General features: G+C 29.5%; 1 protein-coding gene across 1 annotated transcript; it reads left to right on the top strand.

Moving 5' to 3' along the window:
* The first annotated feature begins 880 nt into the window (after positions 1 to 880).
* LOC113373993 (nose resistant to fluoxetine protein 6-like) lies at positions 881 to 19565 on the top strand. The gene is made up of 13 exons (XM_026614252.1): positions 881 to 914; positions 3745 to 3950; positions 6409 to 6632; positions 7017 to 7147; positions 9248 to 9386; positions 9680 to 9835; positions 9973 to 10089; positions 12073 to 12318; positions 14339 to 14434; positions 14515 to 14644; positions 15077 to 15251; positions 17193 to 17335; positions 19365 to 19565. Exons 1-13 carry the CDS (start codon positions 881 to 883, stop codon positions 19563 to 19565), a joined length of 1998 nt encoding a protein of 665 aa, XP_026470037.1.
* The last annotated feature ends 2233 nt before the right edge of the window (positions 19566 to 21798 follow it).

The following is a 21798-nucleotide window of genomic DNA, read 5'->3' as shown; positions in this document are numbered from 1 at the left end:
GCTTTTCAAAAATTGTTTCATTTTTTTGTATATCAAAAACAATTCAGATTTTAATTGTAATTCTGACTTTAAGTTTTAATATACTTGAATTTAATTTAATATACTTGTTTTAAGTTTTAATATACTTGATACAAATAATTTCAACTTTGCAATTCAGTTTATATAATTCTTGTAAATATTAGACAATGTTACAGTATTTTTAATAATCTATTTGAAAATATTTAATATTTCTTGAACATTTTGTTACGGCACGGGAAGTTCCAGCAATTTGCCTTAATGCCCGATGCCATACACACCACTGGTTGATTGCTAGTTTTGTTGGAATGTTGTGTATTTGAACTGTGTGACCTGCTCGTACAAATTATGCTCTTTGCCAATAATTTTGTGTATTTTTATGTTTATTCAATATACAAATAACTAAATTTTACACACATTTTTTTTCCTTTGACACCTATGTTGTTTAACCTATGTATAACTAACATAAAAAAATCATATTCATGACAAAACAGGCGCGGCTTTGTTTATTAAAATTGTTAGACATTGAATGTATTAATCGACCTTGATTCATTGTCGTCAATTTCTATATTTTTGAAGACTTCAATAAAAATGTATACACATAAAATCTTATTAATAATTCACTCAGGTTTTAAATGATTAGCATAACTAATTTGGAACAGAGGCAAATTTGAGTCATGTCATTGTGCATTGTATTTGATGCGACAAGGATTTTTGAAAGGCAACCTGGTGTGGCAATTTGTTGTAAATGCATTCATAATGCATTTTTTTATTTGATTCTTATAAATAAAAAAACATTCGATTCCTATTTATGGGATGACGTGCTGATTAGTTATTGGCGGGTTAAGGCAAGACGGAAAAAATCATGGATTCAGATAAACAGATAGACATGTGGACAAGTAAATAATGTAGGCAGGTAAACAGGTAGTAAAGTAAACAGATTGACAGATAAACAGCTAGGCAGGATTAAATGTAGAGAGATAGACAAGTGGACAGATAGACAGATAAATCATTTATAAATTTAAAAAAATATTTATTACCAAATATATGAGTTCAAACATACCGGGAAGTTTATGCATTTTGCCACAAGGGAAAATACCACATGCAACTAGTTTCAAATAATTTCTATTGCTTACTCATTTTATATTAGTTTGTTTTATTTGATCAAAAAGATGTTATAAAACTTTATGTTAATTTACTTAAAAAATAAATAGCAATCAGAAAATAAAAAAAAAATTATAAGCTATTGTGTCCATTATTAGAACTCCAGTAATAGTACTGGAGTTCTACATATATAACATGATAAAGGTCACTCCAGTGGTCTATAAAATACTTTGATGAAATTAAAATACGTTTATGACTTTTTATTGAACAAACGTAATTCAACAAATTGTTAATACAATTTATCCAAATTATGTGATATAAAAATATAAATTTGGGAACTATGGCTTCTAACTAAGTTTTTTTTATTTTTATTTTTTTGTATAGCGAAGGAAATACTTTTATGCATTCCAGACTGGTGGTTTGTCTGGGTATGTCGGACTCAATACTGCCCGGGTATAATACCGACTAAAACCTTCACTTTGCCCTCACCTCTGGTCCCCACGGAAACCGCCGTTAGGCATTACTTCGTAGAGGGAGGATCTATAATGTTAAAAATTTTACCTTGATTTTATACATAGCTTTTAATTGTGCGAAGTTCTATTTAATCTTTCTCTTTCCATAAAATGCAGGTCAATTAGCAAATCTTTGCAAATCTGTCTATGGCGTCCCAAGCTGCTTCAGTTGTCAGCATCACTTCAACAACACTACCTGGAGTAATTCTTAGCCTCAAAATCTCTTTTACATCATCCCGTAGACCACCAAATCGCTGGCACACAAATATGCTGGCATGTGCTCAGCATCTTCGATTTCGCCCAAACAATATGGCCAATCCGGCGAGTTATCGTGCTTGAAGCGGTGTAGGTAGGCTCGAAAACGGCCATGCCCACATAGCATTTGCGTAGTGGAATAATTCACTTCTCCATGCTTGCGATTTAGCTAGACTTTGATATTTGGAAGGAGACGATGCATCATCTGACCTTCACTCCGACATCGGGCGCACGGATTACTATTGATAGGGAAATGTGCTGATTAGTTTTTGGCAATGACAGGTCCAGCCGTTACGGAGATAAAGAGCAAAAGTGCAGAAAATTGGAATCGAGTTTTTGAGAAAACGGAGCATCTGATTTGATTGATCTAAAATAAAATTCAATTTCTAATTATTGGGGGAAGTGGTTATTATTTTTTGGCAAAGGCAGGTCTAGCCATTTTGAAGATATAGAGCTAAATGTACAAAAAATGGCGGTTTTTGAGAGAAATAAGCATCCGATTTCAATGATTCAAAAAACTTTCTGCTTGTGTTGACGAAACAATTGCTTTTGAAAAAAATTTCAATTTTTATGTTTTTTTTTATTTTTACATTTTTATTTTATATTTCGTTACGGTACGGGAAGTTTCAGCAATTAGCCTTAAGGCACGATGCCATACACCACTAGTTACAGTTTGACTTATAATGTAATCGTTTTTGAAGAACTTGTAATTAAAATTAAAGACAAATACTACAGGTGTCTATAAATTTATTTTTGATTTTAATAACCTAAAAAATGTATAGTAACAACAAATACAACATTATACACATACGTTTTTTAAAAGGCACAGATATTTCATCTGTTTTATTATATTTATTCACGAGAGACGGGATATTTTTTTTCTGATTCAAACATTTTTTATTAAATCAAGATATGTACTACGATGCAACCTTAAAATCTAATAACATTCCGATATAATGCTCTTTGGTGACGTACATCGGTATGCATGCAGCGAAAGATCTCTATTTAAGTGACACGACGCCTAATAACAATCAACCCGTTTAGAACAATACATCGATAGCCAATGACGTATCACTTGTGCCGTAACGGACTTCTGTTGCATTTTTAATAATTAACTCCTCGTAGAGTAAGTTATAGTAATCGCAAAAAAATCGAAAATGAAAATTTTTGCATTTAAAGGATTCTGAATATTTTGGCATACCTTAAAAAAAATTGATGTATGTGTGTGTGTGTTTGTATACGTGTGTGTGTATTCGGATACAAATTTTCGTCGACGATTTCGAGAACGCCAATCAACCGATTCGTACTGATAAGGAGACGTGCTGATTAGTTTTTGGTGGAGGTAGGTCTAGCCGTTCCGAAGATACGGGGCAATAAGTGCCAAAAACGGTAACACGGTTTTTAAGAGAACGGAGCGTCCGATTTTAAAATTTCAAAAACACTTTACTTGTATTGACAAGATGAAGAAGTGATCAAATTTTTATTTCTATTTACTATTTTCTTTTTTCTTTTCACTCCAATTCAATTGTTTTAGTTTTTAATTTTATTTTTAGTTTCCATTGAATGAAGGCTAGGATTATAGCCGAAACGTATGGATTTAAAATAAATTTTTGAAAAAAATTCATGTTTTTTATTGATGTTATGCCCGATTATTAGACTTTGTTAATATACATGTATATATATATATATATATATATATATATATGCATGCAAATATGAATTGTAATGTAACTACAAATGTAAATATTAAAAAGCAGTATTACAAATTTTATATTATTTGTAAACATTTATTCATAAATAATATAGTATATTTATATTAATAACTATAATTATACAATTTTATTTTTTATGTTTCAAGTGATGGATGCTTCTGGCGATACTCGATCTCAATTTGCTTGGGGCAACAATTTTTGGTTCGGCTCAGAGCGACAGTGCCGCTTTCTCGCAACTCCCTTACCTTTGCAAGTCTCTGATAAATACGATCCACCTCTGCCTGATTTTACGCCACCACCGTATCCAGTTAGATATAGCATGGCCTATTGTAGGCAACAATCTAGGCTACAGGTGAGATTTTTTTATTATTATTGTTTTATCTTTTAACTTTCCGTAGGACAAGTTATAGTAATCGCAAAAAATCGAAAATGAAAATGTTTGCATATCTTTACGTTTCAAAGGTTTCTGAATATTTTGACATAACTGAAAAAATTGATTGATTGTGTGTGTATAGGTATGTGTGCAGTATGGATTTATGTGCGGATACAATTTTTCGCCGACGTTTTCGTAGCACGGATCATCCTATTTGAATGATTTAAAAAGCAGTCGGTTTCTTTTGATGGGAAAGGGGCAAAGAGTGCAAAAAATAGGTTTTCAGTTTTTTAGAGAACGGAGCGTCCTATTTGAATGATTCACATAACCTTTTATTTATATTGTAAGTTAAGAATTGGTCAAATTTTTGGGAAGGCAGGCCCAGCGGTTTCAAAAAACCGGAATAAAAGTTAAAAAATTGCCATTTGGTGGTGAAAAATATATCGGACATATGCACATCAAATTATCAGATATTTTGTAGAGATCTTAATAATGAGTACAAATTTCGACAAGTTTCTATCTTTTTGGATTCCGTGCCAAAATTTTTAATATTTAATGTTCACTTGTATAGTTCAAATAAAGGTCTTCGACATCAGTATGATCGACTGACTTGATAATGCACGAAACCATTATTTTTAACCGAAATTTTTAACATTCCGTAGGTTAAGTTATAGTAATCGCAAAAAAATCAAAAATGAAAATTGTTATATATCTTTACGTTTCAGAGGCTTTTGAATATTTTGGCATACCTTAGAAAAAATGGACGTATGTGTGTGTGTATGTGTATGTGCGCGTGTGTGTATGTGTGTGCGGATACAAAATTTCGTCGACGATTTCGGGAACACGGATGAAGCGATTCGAATAATTCAAAAAACATGCGATTTGTATTGATAAGAAGACGTGCTGATTAGTTTTTGGCAAAAGCAGGTCTAGCCGTTCCGAAGATATGGGGCAAAAAGTGCAAAAAACGGTAAAACTGTTTTTAAGAGAACGGAGTGTCCGATTTGAATAATTCGAAAAACATTTTACTTGTATTAACAAGATAAAAAACTGATCAAATTTTCATGAAGGCAGGTCTAGCGGTTTCGGAGATCTAGTAAAAAAAGTTAAAAAATGCCATCTGGCGGTCAAAAATGATCATTAGACATATGCACATCAAATTATCAGATATTTTATAGAGATTTTAACAATAAGTATAAAATTTGTTTACATTCCTATGGGTTCCGTACCAATGCTTATCCGTTAGACGGCGACGCTGCGCTTACGTGCTTCGATATTTCGTCTATATGCAGTTAAAGCAGTACGATTGCTTTGAAAAAAAGTTCAGAATTTTTAAAATATTTCAAAATACACTTTTCTTCAAAAAGTCTTTTTTTCAAAAAAAAGTAAATTTTTGTCAAAAATTTATAGTTACTCAAAAATCTAATTTTTCAGAGTAATTTTTTTTCAAAAATCTTAATCTTTGGAAAAAAAATATTTTTTGGTACGGGAAGTTCCAGCAATTTGCCATAAAGCACGATGCCATGCGCCCCACTAGTTACGTGCCTCAAATAGAAACGAAAAACTATTGTACCAAATGCGGTAACTCCAATCTCGATGGCGTAAATTAAGTTTCAACGTTTCAACGGCTCTGAACATTCTGAAATACCTTGAAAAAAATGGATGTATGTATGTATGTGTGAGTGTAGTGTGTATGTTTGTAAGGAACGGATCAACTGATTTAAAAAGCATACTATTTCTATTGATGAAAAGTCGTTCTGACTAGTTTTTGACTAGACAAGTTCAAAATTTTCCAAAAAGCATTCTACTTATATTGACGGAATGAAGTCGCCACCACTGTAATAATTTAAAAGAAAAAGTTAAATCAATGCAACTTGACGGACAAAAGTGATGAGTAGACATATGCACATTAAATAATCAGATATTTTATAGAGATTTCAATAAAAAGTACAAATATTTACATTTTCATGAGTTTCGTAACAACATTCATAATGCTTATCCGTTAACTGCCGCACGGGAAAACGAGCTTCAATATTTCGTCTCTAAAACAACTCGATGTGATTGCTTTAAAAAAATCAGAATCTTCAAAAAAAAAAACAAATTACAATATTTTCAAATTTAAAACAAAATAAATAAATAACAGTACGGAAAGTTGCAGTAATTTGCATTAAGGCACGATGCCAAGCACCACCAGATATAATTATTATAAATATGAGATAAGGTCCTCAAACTGCCTTATTCAAATGTGGCTCGATTAAGTTTGTTTACATTTCTTGCAATCTGAATTTGAACTAATAAAGTATTGGTAGTGAAATCATCATTTAATTTTTCGGTGGTTTCAACATATAGAAGTACTAATGCTGCAACTAAATAAAAAAATACTGAAAACTGATTTCTCGAATGCTAAAATTATAGCTAATATTATTTAATTTTTAAGGTGAGGGTGCATTTTCCGGATGAGGAGTTAGTTCAACTAGGATTGTGTTTGCCGAAATCTTGTACACCTGAAGATGTGGAAGAGCGACTCCAACTTCATCTGTCTAGAGATTTAGGCAGCAGGTCATGGCGTCGACTTATGCGAAATAATTTCACTGTCGTTGGAGTCAAACCGCTTCCGGGTGATGATAGATTGAAGGACCAGCCAAAATATGTCATCGTTCTGTATGATACAAATTTGTTATAAAACTGAATATTGCTTATTTTATTTTTAATACGACGAAACTCAAGTTCAACATTTAGCAAATTCCAAATATTTCAACTATTTTGTGTTTTATGATCAATTACGCTTTTATTTTAAAATTTTCCACGAAATTGTACTGTGCAGAAATGGTGCTGAGTTTGAACTTTAAAGTTGTGCGTGTTTGGTTTCAAAAATCGTGATGCATATACTATATAATTTATTATATAAACCCGAATTTATTATTTGCTTCACCAAGTTTAATGAATTTATCGGATAAAACGTTTCTATTGATAGTTTAATCATTTTTGAGCCTTCTTGTTTGTATATTTAAAACATGATTTGTTTCTAATAATTTATATTTATAGGACGATTTTAGCGGCAAGCGCGATTTTGGTTATCTTGGCTACAATTTATGAAGTTCGTATTTGGAAACCTCGTAAAAAGTCACAAAGAAACAATAACAATGAGGTCGCCTCCAAACATATGGCTGATTGTGGTAACTATCATTGTTATATATATATATATATATATATATATATATATATATATATATATATATATATATAAAGCGAGAGGTTTTTCTTTAGATGGTAAAATAATATGATAAAATTGTTCTTGGGCATCCATCCAGTAATTAAAAACAGTTTTATTGAAAGAAAATGTTTTATTCAGAAAACATACGTTTCGGGTCTTGATTTGACCCATCTTCCGTGCTACAATTTCCGTTCTCTCATCCAATGACGATACAGTTTCCACAATTTTCCGCAAACACGTACGCACACATTTTACATGTAACACAAACTCCAAGCTGACAACATGTTCGTTTGGAATGAGCTTTTTATAATTAAATATATATATTTTTTTATTTTAATTTTACAATTATTTTAAATCTATCATGACTCGTCGTTTATCAATTTGTGTTTCATAATATTTTCGTGCAATTTCAGTGTTTTTTTCAATTTATTTGTATGGTGAGTTCTTTACATTTGTTTATGTCTATGTTGTTTTTTTTATATACTTATACAATATGTATTATTTAAAACACAAAATTTATTGAATTGATTAGATTTATGCTTTTTTACATGTTTTTATTTATATTTTTCTGAAATATTTAATTGTAGCACTGAAGATGGGTCAAACAAGGCCCGAAAGATACGTTTTTTGAAAAAAAAAAACATTTTCTTTCAATAAAACTGATTTTAATTACTGGATGGATGCCCAAGAACAATTTTATCATATATATAATAATATAATATACATATTTAAAATTTTTGAAAATTTTTCAATGCTATTTCCACACAAAACTTTGATTGAATTGCGCTCTATCTAAACGTTAATATTCAGAGTTAAAACTTTCAGAGAATTGTTTTTAATCAATTTGGAACCATTTGAGCCCCTGGGAGCAAGGAAATTCGAAAATGACCATTTTAAGGACCACCCAAATATATATATATATATATATATATATATTATATATATATATATATATATATAGATGATTTCGGTTATTTAATTTTTAAAAATATTTTATAAAAAAGTCATCACAGACACTTATTATCTACAAGCCATGTGTTTTTAATACGTATTAGTGTTAATCTAAAAATTTCAAAATGACTGAAGTTGACGTAGAATTTTACGTATGGAAAAATAAAGATGTTTTAAAAATCTTTACTTTAATTATTTTTTACTTTATGTTACGCCTTCCAAGAAATCAATTATATTAAAGCAGTGTTTAAAAGTTTGCGGGTAAAATGGTCCACCACCAATTTTTAAAAACAAGTTAAGTTGTGAATTTTTTTAAGAATTTTTGCTTTGCTTCAAATCTAGCAACCGCTATGTTTGAATATTTATAACATACAATTTTTCTTTATGGTATTCTTTTTGGTTTTGAGCATTGTTGTTCAGTTTACAAGACCTTAATATAATTTTGAGGTATACGTTGTTAAATTATTTTATAATATGTAATATTAATTTTAAATTAGATTCAATAGATATTTTCTATAAACTCTACAAAAGCTTACTTGTAGATATGGGATATGGGATAAAAAGGAACAACTGAGACTTTACCCTAGCAAAGATGTAAACAATAAAATGCAGTTAATAAAATTGTAAATTGTTAATTCAGCCAAAAAAATAATTAAACAAAAAACATATAAAATTCATAGTAGTTTTAAATCTGCAAATAAATATTCCTGATGAAAGATCACATTGTTATCAGAAATTAATATTTTGCATCGGTTGAATATAGTAGCTATAATTTCATGAATTCGCTTTCAAATTAAAAATAACACAATCGATCTACATATTTGCCCCCTGGCTGTTCTATTTATCCATCGAATATGGAAAATGGGACAGATGACAAATTTTAGAAAAAATAGTTTAAAAATAATTCTATAATTACGAATTGACTGAGCATTTTACTTAACAAGGTACGATATATGTTTGTTTGACGCATGTTATGTGTCGTCATGTAGTTCATTTGGATTAGGCTGTATAAGCACTTAATTTCAAATTCAACCCTTGTGTCCTGTATATATAATAAGCAGGTATTTATAAATATGTACAAAATGCTAGATTAAACAGATTTTTTTTATAGAACATCAAACACCGGCGGATGCACCAAAAGAATCGGTTTGGAGCAGTTTACTGATGACTTTTTCAGCACAAACAAATATTAGTGTATTATTAAATACAAAACTTGGCGATGATTCAGTACCTGTAATTCATGGAATAAGGTTTGCATGGAAATTATGGTATTTGATGTACAAATTTCATTCTTTTTATTTTTTTGCACACTTTTCTATATTTCTGAAGATATGATTTTGAATTAAACTTTAGAATAGTAGTGGTCGTGATATTCAAGATTTTTTTTCATATTTTCATTTGAATCTGTTACTGATTTTTTTGTTAATAAACAACTATTGCTATTAATAATAATAATATTAATTAAATTATATTGATATACAATTTTTTATTAAATAAAATAAAATAAAATAAATATTGTGCATTAAAAATTTTATTTTTCCAGATTTTTAGGAATGGTTTGGATTATCATGGTGCATATCATGTTATATTCTTTTGAAGTGGCTGACAATAAAGTAGTTGCTTTACTTGAATCTCAATCAATTGGTGCCCAAATTTTGGCAAATGCTATGCTCAGCGTCGACACATTTTTCTTTCTTAGGTATGTATTTTTACATTTATTTTGAGTTTTACTTTGTGTTAGCCGTGTTTCTATTTATTTTTCAAAATAATTCATTCAAATTATCTCTAAGCCAATGATCTAATTTCACAAATTAACTTTATGGTTATTCCCAATAGTGGTTTCCTCGTGGCATATCTATTTTATAATGGTAGAAAAAAGACTGGAAATAAATATCAAAGTCCAATGAAAAAAGTACAAGAATTCGTTTTGATGGTGATCAGGCGTTATGTCAGGTAATAAGTAATAAAATTTTATTATAAAGAACAATAGTTGTTTAGTGTGCAGTTTTATACAGGTAATTGTCTATTTTTATAAACTTTAATAATATATCTAAATTAAGATTTAGCACTTAAAATCATCATATAATTTTTTTTTACAAAATCACTCAACTTAATATTATTCATATATTATTATACTTATGTATAAATTTAATTTATGTTACTTGAATGACTTTTAACCGAGAAATATTTTTTAAACATATGTTTCAAAAATGAGGATAATTGTTAAAAATAAAATAAATGTGATACACTTTACAAATAAAAATTTAAATATATAATCTGAGATAACTTCATGTGCTTTCAATAATTAAGTTATTATATTTTAAGAAAAAATGATTGCAACAAAAAGTACTTGAAAAAAGCAATAAAAAATAAATTTAGTGATGCATGGCATCGTGCCTTAAGCAAAATACTTGAACTTCTCGTTTGATTAAACATTTGAGTAAAAAAATTAATCAACATATAATCAATCAAAATTGATAAATAATTTGAAATTATTAATAGAATCATTGAACTATCATAAAATATTTACATGTTAAATTACGTACTGAAATAAAAAAATAATTTTTGCAATTCGTATAGTATTCATGTATATAAATTTTAATCCTCAAAATTAATTAACTTTCCGTAGAGTAGTTATAGTAATGGGCCGAGAATCGAAAATGAAAATTTTTGTCTTTCTTAATGTTTTGAAGGTTTCTGAACATTTTGGCATACCTAAAAAAAATGTATGTGTGTGTGTGTTTTGTGTGTTCGCATTTTTTCGTTCACGTTTTGGGGCGCACAGGATCAACCGATTTGAATGGTTCAAAAAACATTCGATTCCTATTGATGGGCAGATGTGCTGATTAGTTTTTGGCTAAGGCAGGTCCAGTCGTTACGGAGATAAGAGCAAAGAGTGCAGAAAATAGAAATCGAGTTTTTGAGAAAACGGAGTATCCGATTTGAATGATCTGAAAAACATTCAATAAGTAATGATTGGGGAAAATGGCTATTAGTTATTGGCAAAGGCAGGCCCAGCCAATTTGAAAATACAGAGCTAAATATACAAAAAATGGCAGTTTTTGAGAGAAAACTAATTGACCTGCCTTTCCAGAAAGTACTCATCACGTCTTCCCCTAATTACAAATTGAATGTTTTTGAATCATTTAATTCTCTTAGAAACCTTACTTCTAATTCCTGCACTCTTTGCTCCATATCTTTGAAACAGCTAATCCATCAGTTGCCAAAAACTAATACGCACGTTTCTCCATCAGTAGGAATCGATTGTTTTTTTAAATATTTCAAATCGATTAATCCGAGTTTGCGAAATCGTGGACAAAGAATTGTATCCACATAAAGCCCACGCTCACATACACACACAATCAAATTCATTACCAATTACATTTAGATGGTTTTGTGGATCATCCTGGTCAACTTAGATGGTTGTCTTGGTCAACCGTTAGATGATTTTTTGAAGTTTATTGGTCAAAGATTAGATTGTTAACTTGGTCAACGTTTAGATGTTTTTTATATTACCTTGGTCAATTTTTGGATGTTTTTTGGATCGCTCTAGTCAACTTTGAAATAATTTTGTGGATCATCAAAGTCATTAATCAGCAGTTGAATCTTTGCTTAATCACGTAACGCATCTTGGTAATGATTTTGATGATCTGGTTATGCATTTGATGCATGATCAAAAAAAAACACACAAACACTCATACATCCATTTTTCTAAGGTTTATCCTCGGGAAAGTTAAAAATAATGTATGCAATAAGTTGACAGATTTTTTATAAACGTAGAGAGGATAAGATTCGATAAAGGAATATGTATGTAAAAAACTTAAGTATTTTTTTTTAGAGTTTTTGTAGAGTAGGATGTTGATAAAAATATTTTTTTTTAATTTATATTCAACTAATAATTTTTTTTAATATATGTAAATGAATATTACCTCACAGATTGACACCGCCGTACGTGATTGCAATTTTACTTGCCGAGTTGGCATCCTGGCATGTCGCCCAATACACCCAGTTCCATATGACTGAACGCAACCATGCCACCTGCCATGAACATTGGTGGCGAAACTTGCTCTATATTAACAATCTCTATCCAAGGTCGGAGATGTGTCTCAGCTGGAGCTGGTACCTGAGCAACGATATGCAGTTCTTCGTGCTGGCCAGTGCTCTGATGTTTTTATCTACATCGTAAGTCAATTTGAATAATGGTTATTTACTTAAATAATATTAGATAAATAGACCTATTACTGGATAAGTTTTTTCTCCTAAGTCATTACTATTCTTTAAACCCTTTGTCGGACGAAGCCGATCTGTCACATACAATAAGGCCAACAGTATGTAGTATGATGTACATCGATAGTCTCAGATCTCAGTAGCCTTGTTGTTTTATGTCTACTATTTATTCGTCTACTTTAGATTGTCTTTAAACTTTGCATATTTTACTAACTCTACTTCATGTAAAAAAACTGAGTTAAAAGAAAATGTAAAAAACACTGAGTATTTATTATCCTAATTATTTATGCAGTCTTTGTTCAACAAAATTTGACAATTTTCAAATTAATTAAATTACTCATTTCAGAAAAAGTAAGGTTTGTGCGTCAAGCATTTTAAGCACTTAGTCGAATATTTATATTTTGCTATATTATAAAAATAATATTAATCCATTACATTTTTTATTTGTACATAAAACACCTATTCAGCATTGTTTAAATACCAATTAAATAGAATTATATTACACTAAGAGCCTCCTGTATTTAAAATCTGTTTCTATCAGATACACTACGATTCAGTAGATATCTTGACCGCACCCGATGGAGGGTTAACAATAAAATCGAGTAGGCAATAAATTTTTAAAGTTTTAACTTTGCATGAACAACATTCTCAAATGTTTATATCGCCTTTCACTTAAAAAATTAATTTCCAATTTATATAATTTAAACAAACAGTCGGTCTCATATAAAATTATATTAAATTAATTTAAATTACTTAACAAAATTTATATTACTTTATGTTTATAGAAGCGTAGCTACCGCCTTTTCTACGGTATCAATTATACAGAGCCCCCGACGTGCTGAAGCAAAAATTAATCAAATCTTTCCAAAATGGTCCAATTTGACTTTCAGGAATTATATTGTGGAAACCAAACAAATTATATTACAACAAATGACACATCCTAGCTAATTCATTATTGTTGAAATGTGTTTTTCAAAAGTTTGTAACCTGGTCTTTTTTACCCCACAGGATGAATCAGCCCTAGGGCAAATAAGGCCAATGTCTTATTTTGATTTTAGAGAGATTTTACAAAATAAATTATACAACCAATGTAAAATATAAATTTTATACGTGCATTTATTACAGATATAACTGTAAATAACCTTGATCTGGTATTTTGTCAGAGATATCAGTAGATTTGATATAAGTATTTTTTTAATTTTTTTTGCAAAATCCCTTTTTTTACCTTAATTAATTTTTTCATTTGCTATTTTTCATTTTTAACACTTTTTCCAGGAATTCCCTCCCAGATGTAAGCTTGTATTGAGGTTATATAAAAAACTGTTGAATCTAATGTTATGGATTTTCAAATATTTCCGTATTTCTTCCGATAGCAACGTCGTAAGAATCAAGATGATCATTGGTTATACATCTTTTTCCCTCTACTTTGAAATATTGTTGTTAAAAAATTCTTCATTGAGCTTTGATATATTGGTGGAAAGCTTTTTAAATCGCGGAACTTTAAACCCCGCTTTACCTTATTCCGCAAATAATAAAAGTTAAATTAATTATGAATATGTATAATGATAAAAAATTTAGAATTTCTTCACATCGTCAATACAAGCAAAATATTTTTTAAATGTTACTAATTAGATGATACATTCCCTTAGAAACGACATTACAATTTTTACACTTTTTGTTCCAAATCTCTGTATAAACTAACCAGAACGTGTGGCAGTCAGTATGAACCGAATGTTTTTTGAATCATTCTAGTCGATTGAATCATAAATATTAAGTATTTTTATATAATTCAACTTCAAAAATTAAAATGTTGATACAAAAACCCAAAAATTTGAATTCATTATTATTAAAATCATTTTATAAAATATCTGATAATCTGATGCGCATATGTCTAATGATCATTTTTGTCGCCAAATATATTATTGCTATTAATAATTTATTATGAATTATAACCGAAATGTTGTCCTATTTACAGTTTCTTCAAATTAGCAGCAACTTTACTATTATCAATTCTCGCTTTCTGCACAGCTCTGACTACTTATATTGCATACAGCTATGATTATACGCCAACGCAAGTATCATTCAATAAAATGTTATTAAATATTTAATAAAATAATAATACTAACATCAATAATAATTTTGTATTTTTAGAATGGATGAGCAATATCTTATGATGGATGTTTTGTATGATCCTCCATGGACAAGAATAGGTCCTTACTTGGTTGGTGTTGCTACAGGATACATTCTTGTGCATTTAGATGGAAAACTTACATTGAAAAGGGTTAGACAATCTTAACAAATTGTATTATATAATATGATCAAGATACGTTTTTTTTGAGTCGGGCGTTACATCAATAAAAAATAGTATGAAGGTTTTTATAAATTTATTTGAAATCTATACGTTTCGGCTAGCATCTTAGCCTTCATACAGTGGCAATCAGCATAACTATAAAAATTAAAATATGTAAAAAATTTAATAGATAAATCATAATAATGATAAAAAACGCTCACAATTTTGTGTATCATATGGAGTCAAATCAGTCTTCACACCACATTATTCCTACATTGGCTTTGAGATTAATTTTTCAATATTATATTTTCGCTGGTGGTTAAAACTTTGGAAATCAAGTTAGACCAATATGTTTGTAGACAGTTATTCTTTAATTATGACTTACTTCCTAATATCAAACGAAACAAATAATTATATTTTTAGACTGGTATCACAATGCTGTGGATAGCTTCCTGGATGCTTAATTTAACTTTGTTATTTGGGTTAACAAATAAACGAATTGGTGGCTGGTTAGCTGCAGTATATGTCGCCATTTCAAGGCCAGCTTGGGGTCTAGGTCTAGCTTGGGCTGTATTGGCTTGTTCCACAGGACATGGAGGTAGGGTAAATTTTTATCAGTCATTTGCAAAAAACACTATATATTTAAGAAAGTCTGATGTTGGCCCATACTTTGTTAGAACAGCAAATATTGCTAGATAATTTTATATATCCGTTCTTTTAATTGATATTATAAATATATATAAAAAAAATGCAATTTTAGAAGCTATTATTACGAGATAAACATAAGGCTAACATTATTTAAAAAAATGTATAGCATTCAGTTCAGCGAGTGATTTCTAATTAATGCTGAGGTAGGACCACTGGACAATACTTTTTAGTCTTTTATATCTGGTACATCGAGAACTGAATTTAGAAACTCATTTGAATGACTCAATTTTTCATACATGAGTACTGCTTTGATCTTTGAACATTTTGTCTACGTTAGATATATCTATGGATCGCAAAACTGGAAACGTATCTATGTGTAATATAATTTATTAAAAAAAATTAAAAAAATTAAAATATTTGATTGTTTTTGCCTAAACTAATAAAACCAATATCGTTATACGCTGCTGGAACGTGATAAAGACAAACTTACAGAGACTACAGATTACGCAAAACAAAGCATTACGACTGGTACTAAACAAATCAAGAGACCTACTGACAAGACTCTATTACTCTACAAAATACATACATGAACCTGCTAACTTAACGATAGTATATGAACACAAGAAGCTCATTGATATTTTTTTCCAAATTTGATTTTTTTTATCTCTGGTAATTAACACTGTTGAACTTGTACTTACTTGGCTACACTTGAACTGTAAACTTAAAGGACGTAAGGATATACTATATGTTATGTGACCATATTTATTGGAAATTATAATTGCATTTGAGTTTAAATATTTGGAACAATAATTTGTTCATCCAGATTTTGACAAGGTCCAATTTTATAGGCTTAGTATAGATTATTGTAAATGAGTAAAAAGATAATTCTATGTTTACTAAAAATTGTATTAAAAATTATAATTTCAAAACTATGAAAATGTCATGACATGAACCATTGTTTTTATCAAACACTCATGGCCTCTTTGATTCCCACGTCAACACGGTATATTTAGTTGGTGGGAAGGCAGATTTTAGCAGAGCTGTGAATTTGAAATCTTTGCATAATCTTGGCATAATCATCGAAGTTAGCAAAACATTATACAAACTTGTCGATGGAGTATCTCGGACAGTTGGGTCGATGAGGGATGTCGATGAAATAGTGCAGGATTGAATTCCCTGAATCTTAATAAAAGCTTACTGTTTGAATGACTGGAGCCGATGAGAACAACTTGGATGAAGTATCTAAATCCAGTTCTAAAAACAACATACAATCCAGATCCAGTTCCGAAGTCTTGAGCATCAAACGACGATTTGGTGAGTTAAAGGACAAGGAGAGGTTGAATTGCGATTCCAGTTAACTTTTTGGTGACAGCGATAACCCAAGGTCTGGGCATACAGAATGAGTATGCCAACGGAAGTCCGGTGTCATGACTAGAGTAAATGAGTTAACCCGAGATGAACCAAGGACTGGGCGTACCTTTTAAGTTGCCAACGGAAGACCAGTGATTAGGGCGTTGCATCAAAGTCTATATTTTCTTTTTTTAATTCTTGTATCCATGTTCAATCTTCATTGCAAATGTCGTAGGTCACTAGTATAGAAATATGTAAATAAGTAAAAGATATCTCTATGTTTAATTAAAATTGTATTAAAAATTGTTATTTCAAAACTATAAAAATGACATGAATAATTGTTTTTATCAAAAACTCATGGCTTCTTTGATTCCCACATACTCAACGATTAGGTATCGCATCTATTTGCGGAGTAAAATTAGAAATAAAATTGTACTTGTGTTTATATAACATAATTTTTCTATTTTAAAACTAATTTTTAACCTATTGTTAGTATGGTAACGATTTTTATAATCATATATTTTTGTATTATTTTAAACAGGTTATATAAATCGACTCCTGAGCTGGTCTCGTTTTGTTCCCTTGAGCAGGTTGACGTACTGCATGTATCTATTGAATCCAATTATCATACACAGTGCGTATTTCATGAGCGAAGTGCCATTGCATTTACAGTATCAGAATGTTGTAAGTATTTTTTAATTTTAACTATTTACGGAATTAGTTTCGTTTATAATTTATTTTTAAAGAATATAAAACCATATATTTGACAACTGAATTCACATAACTCATAATATTAAAATTTTAATAACACGGCAATTGTGCTGAAGATTTTAAATGATTGCTAAAAAATAATGCTTCCGTACAATATGATGCAGTTTAATAATATATATATATATATATATATATATATATTAAGTTAGAAATAGAAACAAACACTCTTTATTGCACTAATTTATTAAATAGTAATTTTACAAGCGTTTCGAGACTAGGTTTGTCTCATCCTCAGTGTGTTATAATTTAAAATCTAAAATATGGAAACCAAAATTAGCATTAAGTGTTATCCGTTACAAGTCGTTCATTATACAGCCCCTTTCTATCAAGGTCAACTTCATCTAGTTCATCTAGTCACGAAATATCAAATAGGAACGAGAAGGAATAGGGTCCAGTTGAAGAATAGATCTCGAGAGGAGAAAAAATATTTTATGAAAGATATTCCCATTTAATTATTACTGCTCAATAATGAATGCTTTTATGAATCTAGTTTAAAACTAATTGATGCACGATATTTTTGACCAAACCCTTTTTGGCCAACACAAATAAATTTTTCGGTGATCCTACACGTGAGCATGCCACATATAATTGCCCGTGCAAAAAACATTGATTTCTAAATCAAGTCCGCAAACGGACATTGTTTGTCCCTGGGTCTTGGTGATAGTCATCGCAAATGCCAATCGTATCAGAAATTGTAACCTCTTAAAGACGATCTTAAATGATATCGTACAATCTTAGGGTATCGTAGGACTCCGTGGTAGAAGAACCACTTCTCCTTAAACCTTTTCTTGTAGCACATATCTTCTGTTGCATTTCTAAAGTTCATTCCCTGACTATATTGGCATACTTTACCCATTCCACCAATTGCAATCTTTTAATGAGCATAGTAGTTTTTATCTGGTGAATATTCAAAAGCAAGACAAACAAAATGATGCTCGTGTTAATTTACGGCAGGTTTCTTGCCTTCGTTGATCTTGGGCTCTTGCTTTTTCTATGTATAGTTCTCGTGCAACTCTATTTCTCAAAGCAACCTGATGCAGGTGTTCCATACGTCGTTCATGAGACTTACAAAATTCTGCTGTCCTGAGTTTCTGGGCTGCATTTCTCTCTGCAATTTGTTCGGGCAACTGAATTGCCCTTATTCGGCTAGCCTTTCTGATCTGCCTGTTATAGATTTTTTACTTTTTCGGCGGCATTTTACTATGACTATTAACCTCAAAGCTGTAATATTAAAGCATTTTGTTCATTTACTATCAAACACTACTATGTTTTAGTACTTACATGTCCATTTTTCAAACAATAGACTCAATAGACGATCACTACAATTTAATACAATTAACTTAATTAATAATAGTCATAATTAACTACAAGTTCGTCATCAATAGTAATTGCTTGAATATTTGAATTTTACCACAGTGCTTTATTAGATTCAGTTGTTATTAGAGTTAGTTGCTGTTAGAAAGTTGATAAATTATAATGCCATAATTGTATCGTGTAATAATATAATGCTGATCAAAATATTAACATACATACCATGAATCAGAATATTCTCTATATTTGAACCTATGTTTTTAAGTGAAAATAGACATCGGCGACCCGATGCCAGATTGCCAGAGCGGAAGATCGATATATATGGTATATATATATCATTGAAATTGAAAAAAATGCTTTCAAAACAGCTCATTCGTCGAAAAATAAAAATAAAAAATAAATTAAGAAAAATATTGTAGTACACAAACAAGCATGTTAGTGAAAAATAAATAAGAATTATACTTCGGGATAGATATAAACGAAAATAATAATTTTGACCATTACGCTTCAAAGGATAAAATACCAAATAGTTTTCTGGATGGTTGCCTGTTAGGAAGCTTTTTGTTTTATTCACAAATTTATCATCATCTGAACAATTATTACATATATAAAATATGTATATTCATTCTAGGTTTTGCGTTTTATAAGTGTACTGGTGATAGTTATGTTCCTTTCTTTCTGGATGTCTTTGGTTTATGAAACTCCAAATGTGTTATTGACAAGAATTTTTCTAAAAGCACTAGAACCGAAACCAAGGCGAAAAACTGTCGATTCTAATACTGTAGTCGACAGCCAGAATAATCAAGTACCAGTTGGTGATAATAAAGATTAATTTATAAGCCAACATTTTTAGTTTAACATGAATATCACGTCGTTATATTACGAAAATTACATAGGTTTTAAGTTTCAAACTGTATCGAGAGAAAGTGATTTAAAGTGTATATTTTATGAATATTTGGTCTAACGTAGTTAATAAGCAATTCTAGTTTCCAGTGGCGTAAATTTTCAATGTCTTTTATAAATATCAGTTTATACAATACGAAATTTATCAAGCAATCAATTGCCAAAAAAACTTAACATAAGAAGCAAAAAATATTTTGTTGTAGAGTCTGAAAGTGAAAAAAATATATATAGATAATATATTCTATAGTATTCTATGAATAATAGAATACAATTTTAACAATTTTTTGTAATTTTTGCAATGATAATAATTGTATTATTCTCATATTAAATGAAAGTTGTAAAATATTTTTTGATCACTTCCAAAAATATCATACTAAACTTGCTAAAAACGAGTTAATATGACTCTGTTGCTTTTCACAATTTCTTTCTATTAATCTATATGTAGTATATTTCTAATTGTAGATATATTTACGATCCTAATATATTTTCCATAATATTTATATGCTTATGTTTAGTTATACTATATTTATATATTATTAACTTCAATTATATTGAATGAATATTAGACTTATATTGGAAAATATTAATTAAGTTTGTAGAATTTTTTAATATTGTAGTAAAGCTATATTTTGAAATTGATCTAATATAACATGACATTAACTTAAATAGAATTAAGATTAAGAGTAGTACATGTGTGTTTGTAATAAATTTTTGTAAATATATTTTATATTATTCATACATACTTTTTTAAATTTTTTTTATCAAAAATAATTCTAATTATTTTAATTATGACTAAAGTTCTAATATCGCAATTTAGTTTCTTTGCAATTTTTATAAATATTAAACAATGTTATAGTATTTATAATAATCTGTTTGAAAACATTTAATATTCCTCGAACATTTCGTTACGGTACAGGAAATTCCTAAACTAAAGGTCGACTAAAGATTTTACCATGTGTGAAAATTAATTCAGATATATTATTATCTGGGTGTATAAGCTGAATAATCGATTCTGGATTAGTTACTTGTAATTTCTTTACATTTTCTGATCGAGTTGCCTGATCAAATAAACTGTTAAAATTTTTTTTATAAAAGTTTTAATTGTATTTAAATAGTAACACTGAGAAGTATATTCTCATGAAGTGAAATTCATAGTTTATTTATGTTATATAAATATATATTTAGAAATCTAACATTATTTTTTTATCAATTAAATGATCAAAATTAAATGATGTAATAATGTAATGTATGTGCACATGTGCTTACATATTACAAATAATACACTCTACTTCAGGGGGCGTCTATAAATCACGTGAGTTTATTAGAAGAAGGGGAGTTTGGCAAAAAATCAAAAAATATCACTTGGGGGACGAAGAGGTACAGTGAGATATTACGTGTATTTATTTTTTACCTATTTTTTTTAAATCTAAACATTTAAAAAAAAACATTTTTTTTTTCATAACTAAAAATACACGTGATGTTAGGGAGAGCGTCGATAATTTTGAATATCACCACGTATCATCAAGGGAGTGTCCAAAAATCCTTAAAATTCGATCACGTGATTAATAGACGTCCCCTTATTTGGATGCAAGCTTCTTCTGTGTTCAGTTTTCATCCTTGGTAATTTTTTCTTTCGCCTTTTATTCATTTTTAATTGAACTATATCATCTTTTTTCTGTATTTTTTCATCTTTTCTACATATTGCTTTTGTAAAACTTTTTTCTCAGTACACTCTTCTTTTTTATACAACTTAAACCCACAATACTGTAAACTTTCTTTAGTGTTTGCTATTTGTATTAGTTTTTCTTACAATTAGTACCGTCTTTGCCCACCAAGGCCAAATTGGTCAAATCTTCGATGGCAAAAAGCTTTTTTGTTGGGTGGTGAAACTCGGAGTTGGTGCAATGACTATTTAAACAATTTAGCAATTACAGAAATTGTTACGGATTATCAAAGATTCATAAATTTTAAACCAAATAATATATATAAAATTTAAAATTACTCGATAATTATAACGTAAAAAAATTTATACCGCTTGAACAAAATGAGGCACATGCACACTTCTGTTTACTGTCACCATTGGGCACAGTATCTATAACAACAAAATGCGGGGGAATTTACATGTGCAATCTAGACAATATAATATTTATGTATGGTTTAAG

The sequence above is a fragment of the Ctenocephalides felis genome, unplaced genomic scaffold (assembly GCF_003426905.1).
Source record: "Ctenocephalides felis isolate EL2017-DRISC unplaced genomic scaffold, ASM342690v1 CF-g0.4_SCAFFOLD_01604, whole genome shotgun sequence".
NCBI classification, from domain to species: Eukaryota; Metazoa; Arthropoda; class Insecta; order Siphonaptera; family Pulicidae; genus Ctenocephalides; species Ctenocephalides felis.
Note: the sequence above shows the minus strand (reverse complement) of the source record. Positions and strands in the feature narration are given on the sequence as shown.

Excerpts from the sequence above, each read along its gene's own strand:
- LOC113373993 (XM_026614252.1), top strand. The coding sequence starts at position 881 with ATGGATTCAGATAAACAGATAGACATGTGGACAA. Across the intron at positions 915-3,744 it reads ACAGATAGACATGTGGACAA|TGATGGATGCTTCTGGCGAT; the intron begins GTAAATAATGTA and ends TTATGTTTCAAG. Across the intron at positions 14,435-14,514 it reads AGCTATGATTATACGCCAAC|AATGGATGAGCAATATCTTA; the intron begins GCAAGTATCATT and ends TTGTATTTTTAG.